Here is a 23,486-nt window from a genome sequence, read left to right on the forward strand (position 1 = left end):
TCTTTCCTTACAGAGGACTACCTCTTTCTCATGTATTATATTAATTCTGTGTGTGTGTGTGTGTGTGTGTGTGTGTGTGTGTGTGTGCAGTCCTCTGGGGTTCTCCTGGCCAGTTCCTCAGTCCCCTAGTGTTGACTGGGGTTACAGGTGTACACTGTCTTGCTCAGCTTTTATATGAGGGCTGGGGATCCAAATTCAGGTCCTCACATTTGCACTGCAAACATTTTGCCTACTGAGCCATCTCGCTAGCTGCAGTTCCCATGGTTGTTAACATTTAACAAAGGCTTTCGTCTCACCTATACGTGTTAAGTGTGTGGTATGTGCCAGGTCCCTCTCAAGTGCTGTGAGTGGCAGTTTTCAAAACCAATTTCCTGATTTCTCAGATTGTTTACTCCTACGGGGAGGGTTCGGTAAATAAGCAACGACGGATTTAGTGAGGTAGACAGTGGTGGGCACTGGAGAACATTGAAAGAGTCTGTGTGTGGGCTGAGCTAGTAAAGTGCGGGCAATCAGGAAGTGGGGGGCTGAGGAGGGCGGTGACTCACCGTGGAAAGACTTATCAGCAAGTCATGGCGCAAGATTTTTTTTTAGATATTGTTGGAAAGATACTTCCAGGAAAAGTGTGCCAAATGTAAAAAGACTCCAGAGACCAAAGCAGGAGCAGTGTGTTTCAAGATGGAGAAGGCTGGTGTGGCTGGGACAAAGTCGAAGTGGCAGGCTGTGATGGTTAGGGGCGGGGAGGGCTTGAGGATAACTGATGGTAAGGGTTCTAGCTCTATGGAAGGAGCTAGCGGAGGAAGGGCATGTTTGGACGGATTTGGCAGATTCTTGAAGGGAGCAATCTTTCTGTAGGGGACGAGGGGGGGTGAGAAGGAGGGTCGGGAGGTCGGTTAGGAAATTACTGAATTCACTTGTTTTGTTTGAGATGTGTCCTCACTGTCAAGCTTAGGTTGGCCTCAAACTTATGATGTTCCTGCCTCTACTTATTAATGGTTGGAGTTTCCAGAATGCACCACCACATGCAGCTCAGTCTAGGAAGTCATTTAGACAGTCCAGCCAGAGAAGAGACTACGGCAGAAGATACGGCAAGCGGTGGATGAACTCTGATCTAACTTGAAAGTGGCATCAACTAGATTGGTGAATGAATTGGGGCAGAGTACAAGAGAAATAACGTGACAAGGCAGATTCAAGTTTTTTTATACTTGATGTGTAGAAGTCTGAAATCATCACAGTAGGAGGTAGCAGAGGCTGTGGGGTTAGCAATGCTTCCCGCTGCCAGCAGGGTGCTTCTGAGGTCTCTGTTAGACCTTTAAGCCTGTAAGTATGGCTGAGGCTGAACGCAGGAATCTGAGCCCAGAAAGAAGATGTGTACCAACGATGAATGGACCTGGGACTTAGCGGCCATTAAAGCATGTGCTGGGAAGGTAGGTTACTCAGGACACCGTTCCCTTGTGGCCCTGAGTTTGGTACTCAGAACCCATGGGTGCAGGGGAAGCCAGGCATGGTAATGTATATCTGTAATCTCACCTCTGGGGAGGCAGAGACAGGGAGATCCCTCAGGTTTGCTGGCTAGCAGACTAGTCTTACTTACTAGGTTAGTGAAAAGCCTTGTCCTACAAAAATAAGGTGGATAGCACCTGAGGTGTTATGTCTAAGGTTGACCGTTGTCCTCCATATGCACATATACATCCTCCATGGAAACACACACATACGCACACCCACTGTTTGTGACTTAGGATGGCTCCAGTCACACGTATGAACATGATGTGCATGCAGTCAATAGAAATAACAAGCAACTTGAAGTCTAAGCATCGTCCCTTTCCCTGACTAGTGATACAGCCACACCCTCTAGCGAGGCTGGTGAGTGTCAGGCCTCCTCTGCTTGGAGCCAGGATGGGATTATAAGAGCAAACGTGTGTGTGGCTGACCTGTGGTGTCCCATAGGCTAGGTATGGTAGATGTATTTTGACTCCTACTATTCAAATTTGAGGTGGATTTGATAGGCTGTGACCCCTTTGTAAATTGGAAGGCATCTCAGACTTGTAGATAGAGCCTCATCCCGAGGAACATTCTAGATGGTACACAACTTTTTTAGATGGAGATTTTTACTTGGTCATACTAACGGGATCAGTTAAATACTGTTTTGGCATCTATGCTGGTGCCTGAGAGATACTGTCAATCAAAGCACAAGTATGGATGTATTTAAATTATTAATGTAATAGTGCAACAGACCAGTGCCACACAGATCCTTCAGCATCCTTAACAGAGTTTGAGGAGGAGTTTTATAGACACGGTGCATTAGAAAGAATCCTGTCCCAGTCAAGGGTTGTAATTCTCAGCACTAAGCAATGTTTCTCTTTATCCTGAACATCCTTATTCATTATCCTCTTCTTTATTATCCTTAAAATAGGACAATAACAACAATAATGATAATCCTCACTAGTGCTTACCCTTATTACCCTGGGGAAAATGAGCCCACCCTGAGAGATTTTCACCCAGAAAGGGCTTCCCTCCATGAGATATCTTCAGGTGTGCGTGGAAATAGCATACACATTTTTGTCTTATTTTTTTCAGAGTAATCCATATCCCAGGGATGATTTTTCCATAGTTAGACATTCTTCTAAATGGCTTAAGCTGAGAATTCTGTTTGTCACACTTACCTTGTGGGCACAACAGCGTGTTGTATGTTTGTTCCTTCTCGATTCCTTCAGGCTTAGCATTGAAAGTAAAAACAACAACAACAACAACAAAACAAAAAAAAAACAAAAGGTGAAATGACATGTCACATACAAGAAAAAAAAGACACATCACATACAAGAAAAAAATGACACAAGACATACAAGTAAAAAAAGACCCTAGATCAGTCACTTTTAAGTATTAAAAAAAAATTGATCTGTAGGCCCACACACAAACTTAGAAATACGGTATAGTCACCTAGATTACAAGTATGACGTCATATGTCAGACTCAGTACTCACACACCTCGACTATTACGGGCTTCACTACAGTGTCCTTCTGGATAAGCGCTGGTACTTCTGTCAATTTATTGCCACACAGTTCTGGAGACTGCAAGGCTTCTGCAGTAGCTGTGAAGTTCACCTCCCCTGGGAGATAAAATTTTGATGGCTTTAAATGGTAACACTGAGGCCAGTGAGATAACTCAGCTGTTGAAGATGCTTGCTGCTGAGCCTGACGCCCTGGGCTTGAAATACATACATAAGTGTACATACATACATACATACATAAGTGTACATACATACATACATACATACACACGTAAGTGTACATACATACATACATAAGTGTACATACATACATAAATGTACATACATACATACATAAGTGTACATACATACATACATAAATGTACATACATACATACATAAGTGTACATACATACATACGTAAGTGTACATACATACATACACACATACATAAGTGTACATACATACATACATAAGTGTACATACATACATACATAAGCGTATTTGAAAATTCAGGAAAACACAGTTATTCTGTGTTAAATGTTATCTGCCCCCAACCCCCCAAAATGTACAGTTTTCTGCTTGGTTGATTAGTTTTAAATTCAAGAGGAGGAAAAGCACGCACTGGGATCAGAGCCAGAGCAGACCATTGCGACACAAAGCATGAGATCGGTCAACAGCTCTGCCACTCACCCAGCGACTTTGGGGTCACAGTCCAGGACGTGGTTTTCCTTTTATTTCCACAGATGCAGTGAGAGTCTTTGTGGTCCCCCACTGGGACTGCCAGGAAATCAGGAGAACTCTCTAGGTCCACACGGATCTGTTCCCAAACCCAGACAGGCAGAAGGAATCAGGACGAGGGGCAAGAAGCTAACAGGAGGAGAGTGCGGAAGCCCAGAGACTGAGATGCACCAGAATGGGTAAATAAACCACAGCACGTACTTTGACGGTTAGATGTTTGCATTGTGGGACTTGAGGGTTATTAGGAATAGTGTAAGTGCCTGGAGCTCTCCGTGTTAGTGGAGGAAGAGACGTTTCTTTAGAAAGACTTTAAATATGAAGTAGTTGAGTTGGGCATGGCAACACTCTCTAATTCCAGCACACTGCTAGTTGAGGCAGGAAGGTGGGAGTTTTTAGGTCAGACTGGGCTGTGTGCACACTGAGACTCTCTCTCTCTTCTCTCAAATGTGTGTGTGTGTGTATAAGTAATCATGTGGAAACTATGTCTGAATCTAGCAACATTTACAGAGTCCTGAATGGAAATACTCTGTCGTCAGAGAATTTTTCTCTGAGTACTTGCTCCCTTCTAAAGTCAGACGCGTCTCACGTAGCATCAGGAGGGGCCTGAGGACCCCTAGGTAATGAGAGGTGTTGGGGTTCCCGTTCACCCACAGCGAAGTGCCCTTACCCGAATGCAGTGAGGCAGGTAGTTGAGCACGGTGGCTTTGAGGGTAAAGGCTTCTCCTCGCACCACGGAGTAGGGGAGAGTGAGTTCCAGGAAGAAGGGCTGGAAGGCTTGAAGGGAGATGGTGGAGGATAGCCCAAGGCCAGTAACTCCAGACAAGCAGAATGCACTGGCCTTCCACTCAGTGATAGTGTCGGGGACCTTTACTGCCAACTCACCGTTCCCGGATACGCTGGTGTGGAGGAAAAAGGACAGGAAAAACAAACAAACAAACAAACAAACAAACAAACGAACAAATGAACAAATGAACAAATAAACCAGAAAGTGATAACTCAGAAACAGCACAGAAAACACAGGACTAAATCTAGGGGGTTGATGCTTCTGTTGGTCTCTAAAAGTTCTCTCCTCCCCTCTTCTTCCCTCCCTGTCTGCCCCTCCCATTTTTATTTTCTTTCTCCCTCCCTCTCTCTTTTCCTTCCTCTCTTTCTTTTTCCCTGAGGGAGAAGACAGCTTCCTAGTTTCTGTTACTTCTGTTGACTGGGAACCACATAAGGGGGAGAAGGATTGTTTTGCTCTGAGACTGTAGAATGGAAAGGATCAGGACCCAAAGTTGCAGAGCGGGACTCACTCCTTCACCTAGGCTAAATCCCAGGGGACAGTCAACTCACTCCAGTGGCACCAAGTCCCAGATCCAGGTCTCTGGGAAGTACTTCCGCACTGTCTCTCTCACTTCCTCCACCTGAGCATTTTCTGAGGGGCCCATCATCCCCGAGCTGGTCATCGGCATTGCTCTGAAACCGGCTCCTGGGCTTGCAGCCAGAGGTAAGGCTTGAGGCGCTATCGTGAGAAGACGGCAAGTGACCTTTCTTTCAACTGATTTTGGATGGTTATATGTTTCTTATGGAGAAGAGGGTCATCTATCTACCCAACAGTCACTTTTTAATATTTTTAATAGTTTATATTTTATACATTTTATATCTTATACATTAGTTATATTGCTTCATCAAATAGAGGTGAGTATGTTGTTCTTTATAAATAAAGCAAATGAAGCTTTCTTTAGGATGACTCTTCTCCTGAAATGATAGCTATGTCTCTCACGGGCACTGGCAGTGAACACCAAAGAACAAGAAAGGAAATTAGTCGGAGCTAGAGTTCAGAGATATATGACTCAAAACCGATCCACAATCAAAGATGCTGTGAGTCTCAGGCATGCTCTCAGTGTGCATTGCCCAGTTCTTTATAACCTTGGGCCCAAGCATGCAACATGTGTACTTTGCACGGCCCTGCATCATTTGAAACACCCTGACTCAGATTCCAGGCTGTCATGTGCTATGAACCACAGCTGTTTTGGTTTCTGCTTTCTATAGAAGCATAATGGCTTATTTACAACAGTAAGGAGCTTTAATATTTTCTTTCTATCACAAAGGTATCAAACTAGTCTGTCTTTAGGTTATATCATTTAGAATTTCTGAGTTTAAAAAGCTGCTGTTGTTTGAGTTGTTGGCTCGAGTTCAGTAAAAGCATGGTTTGACAAGTTTTAGCATGGCATTGGCATAGAATGTCCAATGATTTCTGAAATGGCCATAAACACGCATCTACTGTTTTTTTTTACTGTGTATTTATGTGAAGTGCCACTCTTGGCATTGATGAGTAAACCGTCAACATATCAATCAAGGCTGAGAAACACTGAAGATGCTTCAGATCCTCAAGTATCCAATATAAATCTAAAGTTTAATTCTTTACGAAAATATAGACAAGCACATTTATCCTATTAGTATGCAAATTTGCTTTTGTCTTTAGTGAATGGCAAATGTATATGCATATTGAAGAATTTTTTTTAAAATAAATTTCTTTATGATTCACTCTCATTGGACACTTATTTGTAACTGTGTGATACAGGTACGTGCCAAGGTTACATTTGAAAAGAAGTTATGAGCGTGCCAAGTTTAAGAAGTCCAATATATATCTCTGGGATCAGCTGTAACCTGATCACGAGATTTCATCATGTGGAACTTAAGGTGGTTAGAGGTTGATGGGAAGCCAGGGATGGCGAGGAAATTCCAGGGCAGTGGCTGTGCAAATGTGCTCACTATGACGGGAAGGCACCTTCAGAAGTTATCAAAAAGCCCCTCCAGGGTAGAGTGTCTCTTTCAGGAGTATGCTTACCATAGTTAAACAAATTGTAAGTGTAATTATAGAATAAAACACCATGGAATTAGGATGAAGAGATCTTTTGAGGCAAGACTTGGGGAGAGCAAAGAAATGGGCTCACAAGTAGCTTCTGTGTGAGTATAACATGGAAAAACCCTGGGAAAGCAGCATGAAGCTCAGCTGCTGAAATGGGGGCACTCGCTCTGACCAAAGCCATGGACGCTGGCGTGAATGACTTAAGAGCGGTGTCTACAGAGGACAGGGTAATGAAGAAGCGAGATGATTGGCATCTAGGATGCCAGTTTTGACAAGGGAAAGGAGAGAGGAGAGGGAAGCAAGGATGAGAGAAGCCTGGGGGACGAGAGGACATGAAGAGAGAAACAGTAATCACACCCACATTTGACCGATGTGACTTGTGAACGCATTGCCACAGGAGCTGTGAGGAGCCTAAGACTCAGTACTGTAAAAATGCTCTTTAAACACCCACCCTACTCAAGAGAAGCATCTTTTTTTTTTGTCTTATTATTCTAAGAGACAAACAAATCACACCCTTACCTCCTGCCATAGATGAATAGTAGTGATACATTTGACAGTAGCGTGGTTTGTGGATTTTGGAGTTGGTAAAAATATTTAATCCTATAGACTGGAAAAACATTACATGTTAAAGGTGTTAGAAAACCCAATCTTGAGACTATGATTCTTTTCTTGGGTTCATGCTGCTATTTCATTACTGTTTGACACATGGTTTCCTAGGATCAATGTAAAGAGTCTGTGTTGAATGGGAAAATCTATAACACAGTGTTGTCCCAGAAGGGCACGGTCATGGGGCTAATGACTATGAAATGGGATTCAAGTCCATTTCTTCTACCCCTACTTTAAAATATTGTCTCTGTAACGGTTTGTATGTATTCGGTCCAGGGAGTGGCACAATTAGAAGGTGTGGCCTTGTTGGAGCAGGTGTGTCACTGCAGGTGTGGGCTATAAGACTCTCATGCTGGCTGCCTGGAAGTCAGTCTTCTACTAGCAACCTTCAGATGAAGATGTAGAACTCTCAGCTCTGCCTGCACCATGCCTGTGTGGGTGCTCCCATGTTCCCACCTTGATAATAATGGACTGACATTCTAAACCTGTAAGCCAGCTCCAATTAAATGTTGTCCTTATAAGAGTTGCCTTGGTCATGGTGTCTGTTCACAGCAGTAAAACCCTAAGAAAGTCTCCTGATGCCTCTGTAATGGTCTTTCTTTGTTTCTTTGTTTCTTCCTTCCTTCCTTCCTTCCCTTTTTCCTTTCTTCCATCCTTCCTTCTTTTTCGTCTTATGTTACTTTCCTTTTCCTCACAAAATACCTGCATCTATATGTTTGTGTGAATGCATTCACAGACAGACTGAACTTATGGACTTAATGCCGAGACTTTGTTCTTTCCCCACCTTTTCTCTTGAAACCATAGGTCGTGTTGGTTACCCCTTCCCGAGGATCTATACTCACTCACCTTCTGTGGATTTTCTCTCTCTTTTCTTTCTCAGTTTTTTGTCACTGAGATCTGCTCCCAAGTACCCACACTGTGATCACCTGAACCTTCAAGTCACTGTTCTCACAGTTCACTTTCAATGTAAGTCACAAATAAACACCCTCAATGTCTTATCTCACAGTGTGTGAGAAACTGCGTGACTCTGGGTGGGGCACAGCTGTGAGTGGCAGTTATTGTGTGAAATAGGAAGAAAGAAATCATAAAATAAAAGATTAAACAGCTATGATTTTAGAAAGTTGAAAAGAGGTGATTTAAATTGTTCTCTACTAAGCTATGGACCTCTAGAGGAAGACTTATATATGTTTTTAAGGTAAAACAAAGAATTTTAGTCTCTTTTGAAAGGATAAAATTTAACACTATCTGGATATACTTTAGTATCATAGCTCTATTTAGCTGTTGTTAATCTTAAAAATATACTTTGAAAACAGACTGATACTTCTTAAGTGGATTTTTTAATAAGACTAAGCATTAAAAGATAGGACCTTATGAAATTTAAAAACTGCGAAACAAAGAAACCAGTAAATTGATTTTTGAAGGGACTGTCTACAGAAGGGGAGAAAATCTTGGCCAAATGCATATCTGACAGAGGATTACTATCTATAATATACAAAGAACTCAAAAAACCCTAAACAGCAATAAATCAATCCAATAAGAAAACAGGTTAATAAAATGAACAGATAGATCATTCTCAGAAGGGGAAATATAAGTGGCCAATAAATATATGAAACATGTTTGACTTCCTTACCTATCAGAAACATAAATCAAAGCCATGTTGAGATTCTATATTAGTCCAGTTAGAATGGACTTATATATTAATGATATGTATTAGTCTCTAACACACACACACACACACACACACACACACACACACACACAACCACTTGCTATAAGATGCCCGAGAAATAATCCCGGTAGATATGTTTGTGTACAAATTAACCCATGCCTCTGAGACTCTTTTCTCTTATTTATCATTTTGTTAGAGAAAGGGAAGGGTTAGGTTGTGGTGCTTAGAAGCATTGGGTTTTTGCATCCTAACACAGACTTAGAACTCAGATCTGCTGTCTTTCAGGAGGGATTACCTGAAAAATGCTGTGTGCGTCGTCGTCACTCAGAGAGTGCTTTGGCGTGTACACGATCCCGTTGTGAGTGATGTCTTCTGCGTTGATGCAGTTCTCATTGTTTTCGAACAATGGGGCACCGAAGTAATCAGCCTGGGCTGCCTTTCCTGGCAGCAAACTATAGATCTGTACATTGGAGGAGAACAAAGGGAAACTGTTTCTTGTTCTACTGCTTGAAGGATTTTAATGTGGCAACTTTCAATATGGAATTTAAATCACCACGGTTTTAGTGGCCGGTTTGCAAAAGGACCGGATGTAACTTAATTTCTTTAAAATTTATTAAAACATAATTAGCACATCCTATTTGTGTTTTATCGTTTGTTAAGTGATAAGACAGACTCCGAATTATTACTCACTTGCTAAGAATCACCAGGGTAAAGGGAGATGCGTCTGTAAAGCACTCTGTTCAGTGACTGTTAGGGGACGGCGTCATGCTTATCACTGTGAGTATTTTGTCCTTTGTGGTTATGGTCTGGCCATGTCAGCATCTTTTGATACTCAAGGCTGCAATGGGACTTACTGATTGAGGTGAGAGCTTGGCTTCCGGCTTTAGTAGCAGCACACTCTGGTCTACTGCAGTGAGGGCGCAGAGAGACAGAGGCGTGGCTTTGACCTTCAGGTGTGTGTCAGAGGCTGGCAGGCTCTGTGCTGATGGGAAACTCAAATTTACCTGCAAAGAGCACATGATTATAGCAGTATCTTAAAAAAAAAAAAAAGAGTATTAATTACAGTCTCGACAATGCCTAGGGTTTTTTCTTTCTTCCTTCCTTTCTTTCTTTCTTTCTTTCTTTCTTTCTTTCTTTCTTTCTTTCTTTCTTTCTTTCTTTCTTTCTTTCTTTTTTTGTAACTGGTGGAAAGCAAGTAGATTTTGATCCCACTGAAACAGAATCTGGTATGGTCTTGGAAACACTCTTAAGAAGGGAGACAAAAAACGTCATACACCACTTTTATTCCACCTTAGCAACATGGAAAATCAATTCACGTGGGGTATGTGACTCCACAGTAGCTGATGACGAAAGCTGTCACTTGGCCGCTCTTCATCTGAGGGACAGAGTGACTTTCAGATCTACACTCAAAACCGGTTTTCTTCTTCTTCTTCTCCCTTTTTTTAATCATTTGACTTATTTTTAAATTAATTTGAGACAGGATCCCTGTACATATCCCAGCTTGGCTTTGAACTCACGGTGTAACCCAGGCTCTCTCTGAAGCCTCACGAGGGCCAACGTCAGAAGTATGCGTTCACCATGCCCGACCTACACGCTTGTCTCTCCTTTGCCTTCCAACTACATGTGAACAGGCATTCGCTGGGCTAGCAGTCAGAAAAGCCATTTAAACTAATACATATTTAATGTGTACACACTGTCTTAAAGGAAAGATGTTTTAAAATAGAAGACAGTTTTTCTCTGTCCGATAAAAAACTGAAAACAAAGTACTGGGTGGAAGAGACTCGTCCCTGTCTGACCCCAGTCCTTCCTCACTCTCCCAGGCTCCTCTTCGCTCCGCCTGATCAGGGGTGTGAGTTAGTAACTGCACCGGATCTGTTCTGCTGCCACTTGTGTGACTGGCAGTCAGTCTTCTGGTGAGTGGCACACCAATCCTCATTTGAGTTACTGTTCATGCTTTCTTCCACCTTGGGTTAAGTGAAAAGGTGTTTGATCTGAAGTAAACATAGCTTTGAATAGAGTCTGGCTTCTGTCAAGAATTTTTGTGCCATTACACAGAGATTTCCAGAATCAGAGAAATTGTTTTCAGTCAGGCATTGATTCTGAGTAGAAAGTAATTTTTTTTTCTGTCAATTATATGCTCTCAGATAGCTTCATGTCTGGAGTGTGAAGAAACTAACTCACCAGGCTAAGGGCTGCTGCCCATTGCTAGAGTTGAGTGGCCCTCCCAAGATTTCCCCTCACACCTACACACAACTCATAGTGAAGACCCTGGAGGCTGGTGCCGGAAACAGGAGATTCATAGAGGAACCAGCATGATACTTCTGGACATGATGCCTAACTAGCTGTGCTCCTTAGATGAAGTGAAGATTTACACAGGAATCAATCCACATCGTTTTTTCCTTAGATCACAGCACAATGACTATATGTGACTATGCAATGTGAATAATTGTGACTGTGCAATATAGAAATGCCTGCTTGCTGTAAATAGACATTATCCTCGTAGTTATAGTTTTGAAGAAAAAAAGTGGCTGAAGTTGACAGAGCCCATCTACTCGAATAAAAAAAAAATCAGATAACAAGTGCCAATTCTGCTTGGGTAAAATTTATTTATAGTTTAGTGGAGCTCAAAGGCCTGCACACAGTTCTGTCTATATTGAGGATCTAACTTTAAAGTCGCAGTGGTGCACTCTCCTGCAGTGTATGGAATGGAAGTTTGCTAAGGGACTGGTGGCACAAGACTGACACAGCTCAGTGAAGCAGTATTTTCAATGGAAAGTTTGATATCAAAATATTTCAAAATAATTTAGAAGTTTGATACAGGGCCTGGAGAGATGCTTAAGCATTAGGAGTACTGGGTTCATTTCCCAGTCCCAGGATGTTCACACCATCCGACTTCAGTTCCTGGAGATCCCGTGTCCTTTTCTGGCACACAAGGTGCACAGGCACACATGCAGACAAAAGACAGCAGTATATATATTTTAAAGCTTGCTGTAGAATAGATTTTGAAACCCACTTGAATCTTTTTTTTTAAAGATTCATTTATTTTATGTATATATCGTTGCTGTCTAAAGACACGCCAAAAGAGAACATTGGATTCTATTACAGACGGTGGTGAGCCACCAGGTGGTTGCTGGGAATTGAACTCAGGTCCTCTGGAAAAACAGTAAGTGCTCTTAACCACTGAGCCATCTCTCCAGCCCCCACATGAATCTTTTAAATGAAAAAGAATTCAGCCTGTGGCCAACTCCTTTGGGCACTGCTGCCACTAGACTGTTAAGGAGTGTGTGACTCTTCTCACTAACCTGAGAGATACTTAGGGGGAATGTTTAAGAGTCCCGTGTTGTGCTTTTAAAATAATTATTAAGCCAGGTATGTGACTTTAGTCCTAACACTTGGATGTCAGAGGCAGGAGGATCTCTGTGAGTTCTAGGCCAACCTGATCAATATTAAGTTCCTGGACAGCCAGTGCTACACAGAGAGACTAAGTCTCGAAAAAAAAATTAAAATAGATAGTACTTCTTTTTTGCCCACACTTATAAAGGATAGAATAAAAGATCAGGCTTAGACACAAACACCCACCTTATTGGCAAAACACTTCTCGATTTCTAATTTCTGAGCGTCAGCAACAAGTTCTTCATTGGGCAAAATAGCGTAAACAAGCAGCTGAGCCGTGGGAGCCATGCCTGGCTCCACTTGAATTGGGAAGGAAAATACTCCTTTCACTGGAAAATAAAGAAGACTCAGGATTACGGATTTGGAGTGGATTCTTAATTTCATATCATAACAATCTTTAGACTATTTTAAGAATTCATATTGTATCATGTAACAAAGACTTGTGCCTTTGCCACTGTGCATGCAGTGGTGCTTCATAAATGCATGCTGAACAAATGTGCATGCAGTGGTGCTTCATAAATGCATGCTGAATGAATGGTGTTTTTTAAAAAAATTAATATTTATTTATTTTATTTACAAGTGTTCTATCTGCATGTATACTGGCACACCAGAAGAAGGCAGCACATCCCAGTGTAGATGGCTGTAAGCCACCATGTGGTTGCTGGGAATTGAACTCAGGAGCTCTGGAAGAGCAGACAGTGCTCTTACCACTGGGCCCTCTCCAATCCCATGAATAATGTTGTTATAGATAGATAAAACTTTAATCTTGTCCCCCTGCTAAGTAGGAAAAAGCATTTAGTATATGTTTATATTTCCAAAAATTTCTATATTTTATTTTATGTTATTTAATGTATATAAGTGTTTTGCCATCATGGGTGTCTGTGCAGCGCCCACAAAGGCCAGAAGAGAATATCAGATCCCCTGGAACTGGAGCCACAACGTGGGTGCTGAGCATTGAACCCAGGTCTCTGAAAGAGCAGCCGGTGCTCTTAGGCACTCAGCCATCTCTCCAGTCTCCACCCCCTTTTAAATTTTAAACAGACTGATAACACAACTATAGTGAGACTGCAGAGATTGAAGGGATGCTATAGACCTAAGGACCCCATGGTGAGCCTGCTTTCAGAGATGGGAATACTGCATCTTTATTAGACTGGTAGAATCAAGATGCTAAAAGTCCTCTGGGAAGTATGCTGAGTGACAGTCCTGGTGTAGTAGACATCTTAGCGAAGACTTAACATGGTATAAACAGATAGGGAAAACACAGAGAAGTAATGCCAGGTGTTTGGCAATTCAAGATGGTGGGTTAGAGGCGGCCAACAGCCACTACTCTTCATGGGAAAAGTCAAATCAAGTAAAGTGCAGTTGCGTTTAGAGGTGGGTGACTGTGGAAACATGCTGAGCTCAGGAGGGAAAACACAACCTCAGGAGGGATAACTCAGTGGGAGTTATCTTCTGCAGCTACTCACCGAACGGAGTATTGAGATACAGAATATGTATAATGAGAAAAAGAAGAAAAAAAAAGAACAAACGACTTAAACATAAAATGGGCAAGTGACATGTGCAAGACGTGTAGAAGCTCACAGTTGATAAATATGGACGGCATTCAGCGTCTGTAGCCATCGGGGAAGTGCAGATCATTTTTACACCGAGATTCTGCCTCATTCCAGTCAGAAAAGAAAACACAAACAACCCAAATGCCAGAGAAGCTGTGGAGGAGAAGGACCCTTAAAATGCAGATGCTGAGACTGTAAATTAGTGCAGTCACTGAGGTAAACAACATGGAGGATTCGCAGCAAGCCAAAGGTAGTATTAACATATGCACCAGCTACACCTCTCTGGAGTATCTATCAGAAGGACATGAAATAAGACACAAAAATATCCACACTTGCTTTAGCTCTGCTCACTACCACCTGATATGGAGTCAACTTAAGCATCCATCACCTCATGAGTGGGCAAGAAAAGATGGTACATGTGGGCAATGGAATATTATGAAATTATGTCATCTTCAGGAAAACGGGTGGAGCTGGAGGACTATGTTAAACAAAACAAGTCAGAAAAAAAGAGATTAGCATAGTGTGGTTTCTCTTACAGGAGGAAAAATAATGACCTGAAACTACTAGAAGAGCCCAGGAAAGGGAGGGGGAGGGGAAGAGGATGAGAAAGATAATGGAGGCCGAAATATGATCCATACACGCATGGAGACACCACTGTGAAACCCATTAACTTGCATGACTGATAAGTATGGATGATTATAATAATTAAAAAAAAAAAAACTGCAGCCAGTGAGGGCTATGGCGGAGGGGGATTCTTGTCGCAGGACGGCAGACGTTCTCTCTGGACTGCCTTCCCGAAGTTATGTGGGAAGCAAAAAGAAAGAAGGGATTGAGAAGATTAAAGAGAAGTGTTGTATATATACACCACATTTTCTGCATCCATTCCTCTGTTGAGGGACATCTGGGTTCTTTCCAACTTTTGGCTATTATAAATAAGGCTGCTATGAACATAGTGGAGCATGTAATGGAGTACTATTCAGCTTTTAAAAACAATGAATTCATGAAATTCTTAGGCAAATGGATGGAAATAGAAAGTGTCATCCTGAGCGAGGCAACCCAATCACAAAAGAACACACATGGTATGCACTCACTAATAAGCGGATGCTAGCCCAAAAGCTCAAAATAAACAAGCTACAATTCACCCAGCACAGGAAGCTCAAGAAGAAGGAGGACTTAAGTGAGGGTGCTTTGATTCCTCTGAGAAAGAGAACAGAATACTCACAGAGGCAATAAGGGAGACAATGTGTGGAGCAGAGACTGAAGGAAAGGCCACCCAGAGACTGCCCTACATGGGGATTCATCCTATAAACAGTCACCAAACCCCGACACTACTATGGACCACAAGAAGTGCATACCAAAAGGAGCATGCAATGGTTGTCTCCGGAGGGGCCCTGCCAGAGCCTTACAAATACAGAGGCAGATGCTAGCAACCAACTATTGGACTGGACGTGGGGTCCCCAATGGAGGAGCTGGAGGGTAGTCTGGAGGAGCTGAAGGGGTTTACAGCCCCATGGGAAGAACAATGACTTCAGCCACCCAGATGCCCCAGGACTCCCAGGGACTGAACCATCAAGCAAGGGGTACACATGGTTCCAGCCAAAAATGTGGCAGAGGAAGGCCTTGTTGGGCATCAGTGGGAGGAGTGGTCCTTGGTCAGGTAAAGGCTCAATAGAGGCCCCAACAAAGGGAAACCGAGCTGCAGGGGTGGGTGGTGGGTGGAGGGGCATATACGTAGAGGCAGGGGGTAGGAGGAGGGGTTGGGGGCCTTTGGGGAGGGGGGAAATCGGGAAAGGTTTTACCATTGGCAATGTAAATGAAGATAATATTCAATAAAAAAAAAAGAGAGAGAGAGAGAGAAGCGTTGGTGTCCAGCCTGGCTGTGTGCAGTAAGATTTGGTAGGAGTGAAAACCGAAACCGAGACGTGTTCATCACAAAGCAAGGAGGACTTGTTGAGAAAAAATAACTCAGGTTATGCAGCTTCTAAGGGACACAGGGCACTTTCCGGGCTTGAGTGAGAAACTCCTCCAGCTAACAGCACCGAAAAGTGAAAGTGTCACCATGCTCAGCCACAAAGTTTTCTCTCCAGAGTCTGTTTGAAGAGGCTCTATGTATGACTCATAGATCTCCCCTTCACCTCAGCAAAAGGGAGAGTGTGTGCTCCCTCTGAGTACAGGACCCAAAAACAGCTGCCTGTGCGCCTGCGCCTGCGCCTGCGCCTGCGCCTGCGCCTGCGCCTGCGCCTGCGCCTGCGCCTGCGCCTGCGCCTGCGCCTGCGCCTGCGCCTGCGCCTGCGCCTGCGCCTGCGCCTGCGCCTGCGCCTGCGCCTGCGCCTGCGCCTGCGCCTGCGCCTGCGCCTGCGCCTGCGCCTGCGCCTGCGCCTGCGCCTGCGCCTGCGCCTGCGCCTGCGCCTGCGCCTGCGCCTGCGCCTGCGCCTGCGCCTGCGCCTGCGCCTGCGCCTGCGCCTGCGCCTGCGCCTGCGCCTGCGCCTGCGCCTGCGCCTGCGCCTGCGCCTGCGCCTGCGCCTGCGCCTGCGCCTGCGCCTGCGCCTGCGCCTGCGCCTGCGCCTGCGCCTGCGCCTGCGCCTGCGCCTGCGCCTGCGCCTGCGCCTGCGCCTGCGATGCTTAGTGGTAAGGCAAGTGGTGTTGAATTAGGACGACAGAGAAACCAACCAGAGAGGATGGACGGTCTGTGTTCGAATCTGAGGTTGTTTGTCTGTCTGCATGGGTTTTGTATCTCTCCAGACAGATGATTTTCACTGAGGCATCGAATGTATCCTAGGCCTCGATGCCTAATCTATATGATTTTAAATGAGTTAGTTTGGGACTGCTTTTCTGCATATATTATATGAGATTTGAGGGCTTAAGGAAAGGCTGCAATGGACTGAGGTGTTTGTTGACAAGAGGCTGAATTTGACTGGGTGGATGGGCACATGGATTTCAAAATGCTTGTGGTAAGCAGAATTCTAATCCTCGATATCTAGATCTGTTATGAGTATGATTTGAGTATGTTATTTTATATGACAATAAAGCCTTTGCAGATGTTAAACCAGGACCATGAGAAGTGAAAATTGTTTTGAGTTATCCAGGTGGAGTCAATGTCATTATAAGGATGGTTATGAAAGGGAGACAGACAGGTGAGGTTTCAAGATGGAGTGCCTCGTGCTGGCTTTGAAGGAAAAGGAAGGGCGTGGCGGAGGCGTTCAGGAAAAGCAAGAACACTGGGTCTTCCCCGGAGTTCAAGAACTAAGGCAGTCCTGCCAAGAACTTGACTTGAGCCCAGTGAGACTTCTGGACAGAAATATATGACAAGAAACCTGGGTTGTTATGTGCCAGGAAATGTGTACTAACCCTTCATGGCAGCAATAGGGACCCAACACACAAATCCATGAAGAAAATTTTCCTTACATCATTTTTTTTTTTACATTTTTGATGATTTTTTTGCTTTTGAAAATAATTAATGAAATTAATATATTTTACTTCAGAAATAAAACCCTAAAATCCAGAAATGCTCTGAACAACTTCCTCACTGAATAACAGAGGGCTGCTGTGCACTTCCTGTAATGTGAGAGAAGCCCCGGTTCGCTCAGTTGCTCAGGTTTGACAAGATGAGAGGACATTAAAAAATAAAAAATAAAATCAAAAGATGCTTACTGTTTCCTTGTTCAAGCGACAACACGTGGCTTCCTGATGTGAAGATACTTCCTCTTCCTTTGATCTGAAGATAGAAGGAAATACACGCATTACCATGTGAGGTCTGTCTGCCCAGACAGGTTAAGGTATGTCTGTTAGCATACTCATCATATGTAAACAACTATCATGCTTCTGCAACTCAGAAGTAATTATTACTATATTTCCTTTCCATCATTTTCATATATATACATACATATATACATATATGTGTGTGTGTGTGTTTTAAATAACAAGTACATAAAGAACACACATGGTATACACTCACTGATAAGTGGACATTAGCCCAAAAGCTCAGAATCCCTAAGATACAATTCACAGACCACATAAAGCTCAAGAAAAAGGAAGACCAAAGTGTGGATGCTTCAGTCCTTTTTAGAAGGGGGAACAAAATTCTCAAGGGAGGAAATGCAGAGACAAAGTGAGGAGCAGAAACTGAAGGAAAGGCCATCCAGAGACTGTCCCACCTGGGGATCTATCCCATACAGACACCAAACCCAGATACTATTGTGGATGCTAAGAAGTGCTTGCTGACAGGATCCTGATATAGCTGTCTCCTGAGAGGCTCTGCCAGAGACAGACAAATACAGAGGTGAATGCTTGCAGCCAACCATTGGACTGAGTGCAGGGTCCCCAATGGAGGAGCTAGAGAAAGGTCCCAAGAAGCTGAAGGGGTTTGCAGACCCATAAGAGGAACAATATCAACCAACCAAACCCCCCAGAGCTCCCAGGGACCTAACCACCAATCAAAGAATACACATGGAGGGACCCATGGCTCCAGCCACATATGTAGCAGAGGATGGCCTTATTGGACATCAGTGGGTGAAGAGGCCCTTAGTCCTGTGAAGGCTTGGTGCCCCACTGTAGGGGGAATGCTAGGGCAGGGAGGCAGGAGTGGGTGGGTGGGTGGGTGGGTGGGTGAGAATTCTCATAGAAGCAGGGAGAGAGAGGATACGATAGGGGGTTTCCAGAGAGGAAACTGAGAAACTGAATAACATTTGAAATGTAAATAAATAAAATATCCAATAAAAAATAACAAGTACATAATTTTGTTTTATTTTCTTTAGTATTTATCATTCCCAGTAATGTGTGAAAAGTATGAACTTATGTATTTTTAGCACCTACTGTATGTGAAATATATGGTGAAGATAAATGTATAATACAAGTATCTTCTATTGTTACTCTTTTTATTTTATTTTTTTGCATTTCTAATTACTTATGTATGAGTGCACACCAGAAGAGGGCATCAGATTCTGTTACAGATGGTTGTGAACCACCATGTAGTTGCAGGGAATTGAACTCAGGACCTCTGGAAGAACATCCAGTGCTCTTAACCACTGAACCATCTCTCCAGCCCCTGGTTACTTTTATTTTAAAATAAACAAAATGTATTGCTTATTCTCTGTGTGGTCAATTCTGAGATAAGATAACTTGAACAATTAAATTTGCTTAATAATTACATGGATTATTGTTTCAAGTATTCAGGTAAGATAACTTGTCTTTGAGGAAGAAGCCTAGTAAATTATCCAAGGTCTTAAGACTATGAAGAGATGAAACAGAAATTATAACTATTGTAAATGTGGTACTTGTTTTTTTATAGAAATAAAGAAATGTTATTTAGAGTCATTATTTCAATAGTGAACAAAACAAACAGTGAACTAAAGCATGAATAACTTCATAGGAAGCAGTTTATCTTCCAGTATAAAAAACAAAAACCTAAATATAACACTGATGTTCCATAAAACTCATTATTTTGAGAGGAACCTAGGAAATTTGGAGTCTATACAATTAGAAAGAGATGCAGTGACTTTCATTCTTACCAGATAGTAAAAGGTTAAGTCTTTTTCATCCTTCAGGATATCTTCATTCAAGAGGTAGTGGATCCGAATCTCCTGAGTTTGCCCACAGGCTAAAGTACCAAGAACAAGTTCAAGTTGAACATAACTCTGGCTTGGGGAAAAGATTCGGGTTACAGAATGATCTGCCCGTGTGTGAAATTCATCAAGCCACCAGTTATCATAGCAGACATTGTTCTCCTTGTAGGTGACCTAATGGAAAATTAACAAGACATTTGTATTTAGTGTTTGTCTATCATCTATCCATCCATCCATCCGTCCATCCGTCCATCCGTCCATCCGTCCATCCGTCCGTCTATCTGTATGTCTATCTATCTATCTATGCATCCATCCATCCATCACTTCTTATATGATATCTTTTTTGTAAAAAGATTGTTTTCTTAAATCTATACCCACTTTTCCGTCTTCCTATTAAGATTATTTAAACTTCTGTATCTCAGGGTGGCTTTAAAACTTACCATCCTCTTGCTTCTGCCTCCTGAGTGCTGGGATTAAGAAATGCTCACTATGCTTGCAAAGTCCATGTCTACTTTTTCTGTTCAGATTTATTTCATTAGTTGCACATATGAGCACTTATTTTACTTATAATATTTCACGTACATATTTTTTGACTGAGTTCCCCATGAATCTTTTTTATCCTATTACCGATCCCGGAACATCTCTTCTACCAGAGTCTCTCTCCTACTGTGCCTTTTTTGGTGTGTGACCCATTGCATTTAATTAGGGTTGCCTCATGAGTATGTGTTATGGGTCATTTGATTGAGTGGGGGCAATGTATCCATGGCTATAACATCGAGGAACGTGATTTCCCTCCCTCTGCCAGCTCAGTGTTTTGTAACCTGTGGGTTGCAACCCTTTGGGGAGTGTCAAACAATTCTTCCACAGGGGTCCCATATCAGATATTTGCATTACAGTTCATAACAGTAGCAAAATTAGTTAAGAAATAGCAACAGAAATAATTTATTAAGAACTGTATTAAAGGGTCACAGCACTAGGAAGGTTGAGAATCACTGATCTAGCTCCTCTGCCAGGGGTGGGGCCTTCTGAGTTCCTCTCTCATCTACTATGCTAGGTCCAGCCTGGTATTCAGGCCTTGTGTAGGTAGCTACTGCCATATCCTTTTATGGCCCTATTGCATAATATTACTTGACTGTTCAGGCACAAACAACAATTATGCTAAAAGAATCAGGTAAAAATCTAACTGGTGATGATACCGTGAAAATACCAAAAGCTTCAAGGCAATCCCAGGAGGATCCTCCCAGTGTCGCAGAAGGCAGTGCACACTGTAGGCGTTCCTGACACAGGGTTTTCTGCCTCCCGTTACCTGTTCCCACATTACTCAGTTTCATTTATTTCCTATCACATTTTCATCTGTCCCTGGAGTTCAGGTGCCTCCCTCTCACACATCCTCAAGTTTTGGAGTCCCGTGACCTAAGCCGTTTCAGCCTCACATGCCCACTTCTACGTACTGAGGTTCTCATAAATGGAGATGTGAAGTTAGAAGTGTCAATGTGAATGTTGGCCAATCCATCCTCATCCGTCGTAACCGTGGATTGGTATGCAGCTGGAGACACGCTGACGGATAACTTTTTGTTGGGGATTGGTTTATCCTTATCATCAACAAGAAGAACCTAGAAACAGGAAAGTGATAGCCAGTTACAAATGGCAGCTAGCCACCCCATCTTTCCAGTCTGTTCAGTTGACATCTTTGTCTCTTGCTCAGTCCCTGTCCTGTCCTGAAGATCTTCACATCTGCAAATGAGACTTATTTTCTGAGCTTTAAATTGTGATATTTCTTTTAAATATTTCTTCTGGTTTTGAAAACTGATGGTTTATTTTTTATTTTATTTCTTTTAAATGATTTTATTTACATTTTATTTTGTGTGTATTGGTGTTTGGTCTGCATGGGTGTCTGTGCACCATGTGTGTGCCTGGAGCCCTCGGATTCAGAAGAGGGCATCAGATCCCTTGGAATTGGAGTTTCACGTGGTTGTAGGCTGCCATGTTGATGCTGGGAACTGAACGTGGGTCCTCTGAAAGTGCAGTACTTAGCCACTGGGACATCTCCCCACCTCCTTATTTTATTATTTTTAATTAAAATCATCAATGCTGTACAATTTTAGAGTACAGTGCTGCATCTTGATAACTGCATCTAAAGTGGAATGATTATAGCCAGCTAATGAACCTCTCCATTACAGCTTGTGCCTTTTTAAAAACAAATATTTTCAATGGGATAGGGTCTTAGCTGGTTAGTTTTATGTCAATGTGACTTAAACTACAGTCCTTTTAGAAGAGGGGAACATGTACCAAGAAAATGTTCCCCATGGGATTGGCACGTGGGCAAGCCTGTGGTGCATGCCTCCATGGCCTCTGCCTGAGTTCCTGCCTCCAGGTTCCTGCTCTGACTTCCCCAGCCGCTGTGCTGTCATCTCTCGATGTCCATCTTCTAGTGAACGTATATGTTACAGCTTTCTTGTGATCTTCTCTCTACCTGTGGTGACCTTGTCAAACCACAGAATACTTATCAGTGTCTTTCCAACTTGATAAGAAATATTAAAATAAATAAGAAAAGCGTAGAAGTCAAATTCAGATATAAAATTCAAAATATAAATGAGGAATTGCCCATGCATTTAACCCAAATATTATTTACTGTAAAAGCAACTTGAAAAAAAATGCCTAAAACCTTAGCTATGCTATATGAATGTAAGTGAGCAGTTCACTTAATTGTACCATCTGTCCTACATTTATCAACCTTATGTTGTTTTAGTACTGAAAAAGAAGTCTAAAATTTTCTCAGTAATTAAAATTTTTATCATCTAGATGACATATTATTGATGCCCCTTGGGTGTTAATTGTCTTGCAAAGACCCTAAAGTCTATGCCTCCACTGTAGTTAGTGGTGTCACCACACACACAGCTCATAACAGATAGAGACTTCCAAGACTCCAGGCTAAAATAAAACCTTTATAAGTTAATGGTCTCAAGAATCTCATTAATCTCATTATAGTAATGGAAAGATGGACTAACACAATTACTTTAAAAAATATTTCTAATTGCATCAGAAAGGCTTTGTTTGCAATTAGAATATTTCCCATTATTCTCTTTGCAAAGAAATATATTGCAATATTCTCTTTGCAAACAAACATATCTCAAGGAGAATATAGCCAAACTACACCAAAAAAGTATTACAGAGGCGTGGAAGGAAATTGATTAAAATATTGCTTTGTTTTTTCAACATTTCACTATACTTGATAAATGTAAAATTTGTTATAATTTCTTTTTCTAAATAATTGTTGTAATATATTTTGACTTTGCAATTATTTTTTTCTCAAAATATCTCATGCCTGGGGTTGGGGAAATGGCTCAGTGGGTGAAATGCTTCTTGTGTTGCATGAGGGTTCAGTTCCCAGCGCTACACCAATGCTGATGGGCGTGGCAGCTTGCCTATGACTTTAGAGCTTGGAATGTAAAGGCAGGACTCTTTGGAGCAAGCCGGCTTGCTGGACTAGCCAGAACTGTCAAGTTCCAAGTTTAAACGAGAGATCCTGCATCGCTGACTACGGAGAGAGTGCCTGAGGAGGACTCCTGACATCAGCCTGGAGCCTCCCTCCAGACATGCACGTGACACGCACACATGCACCTGCATACATGTGTGCCTATACTCATGTAAAGATATATACATGTATATGTGTACACCCTGCACACACAAGAACACTTCACGTCCCTACTATGATTACAGGAGAGAATATTTTACCTGTCCAAAGAAAGGTAGCCCAGGCCTGTAATGTGTATTCACTTTGGTAAATTTCACTTTGCTTAAAGTATTTGTGATTTCACATGATCCAGTACCAATTAGTTCTGTTCCTGAAAAAAAAAAAAACCAAACATGAAGTCAGTGTTGTGGATTCAAAACTTACCTTCTACTTCCACCTCATCTGTCCTCTGTTATTACAGGATGCTACAATAATCTGTGACTACTTTACGAGGTATCCTAACCAACACATTTTTTAATTTATCCTGTATATCTTTTGTTAGCATCATTCTAAAGTATCTGTTTACTTAGATCATTATCAAATACATCTGAAGCTAGCCATACTTTTCAGAACCATGTCTAAGCTCCTCACTGATGACTCAAAAGTCTCCATCCT

General features: G+C 42.4%; 1 protein-coding gene and 1 long non-coding RNA gene across 2 annotated transcripts in view; one reads left to right on the plus strand and one right to left on the minus strand.

Annotated features, from left to right (window-relative positions):
- Positions 1–23,486, minus strand: part of LOC127677680 (pregnancy zone protein) — a 42,299-nt gene that overhangs the window by 8,555 nt on the left and 10,258 nt on the right. Inside the window, exons 10-22 of the mRNA XM_052172708.1 lie at positions 23,093–23,202; positions 20,809–20,970; positions 19,304–19,531; positions 17,448–17,511; positions 12,430–12,572; positions 9,705–9,854; positions 9,146–9,310; positions 7,089–7,182; positions 5,057–5,225; positions 4,392–4,620; positions 3,677–3,803; positions 2,982–3,103; positions 2,661–2,712 (exon numbers count right to left, since the gene is read on the minus strand). Of these exons, the coding sequence (XP_052028668.1) occupies positions 2,661–2,712; positions 2,982–3,103; positions 3,677–3,803; positions 4,392–4,620; positions 5,057–5,225; positions 7,089–7,182; positions 9,146–9,310; positions 9,705–9,854; positions 12,430–12,572; positions 17,448–17,511; positions 19,304–19,531; positions 20,809–20,970; positions 23,093–23,202 (1,815 nt within the window). The remainder of the gene's footprint in view (positions 1–2,660; positions 2,713–2,981; positions 3,104–3,676; positions 3,804–4,391; positions 4,621–5,056; positions 5,226–7,088; positions 7,183–9,145; positions 9,311–9,704; positions 9,855–12,429; positions 12,573–17,447; positions 17,512–19,303; positions 19,532–20,808; positions 20,971–23,092; positions 23,203–23,486) is intronic.
- On the plus strand, positions 3,686–9,369 carry LOC127677681 (uncharacterized). The gene is made up of 3 exons (XR_007976528.1): positions 3,686–3,903; positions 8,062–8,147; positions 9,136–9,369. It is a non-coding gene; the product is annotated as an uncharacterized LOC127677681 (long non-coding RNA).

This window comes from Apodemus sylvaticus, chromosome 2 (genome assembly GCF_947179515.1).
Source record: "Apodemus sylvaticus chromosome 2, mApoSyl1.1, whole genome shotgun sequence".
NCBI lineage: Eukaryota > Metazoa > Chordata > Mammalia > Rodentia > Muridae > Apodemus > Apodemus sylvaticus.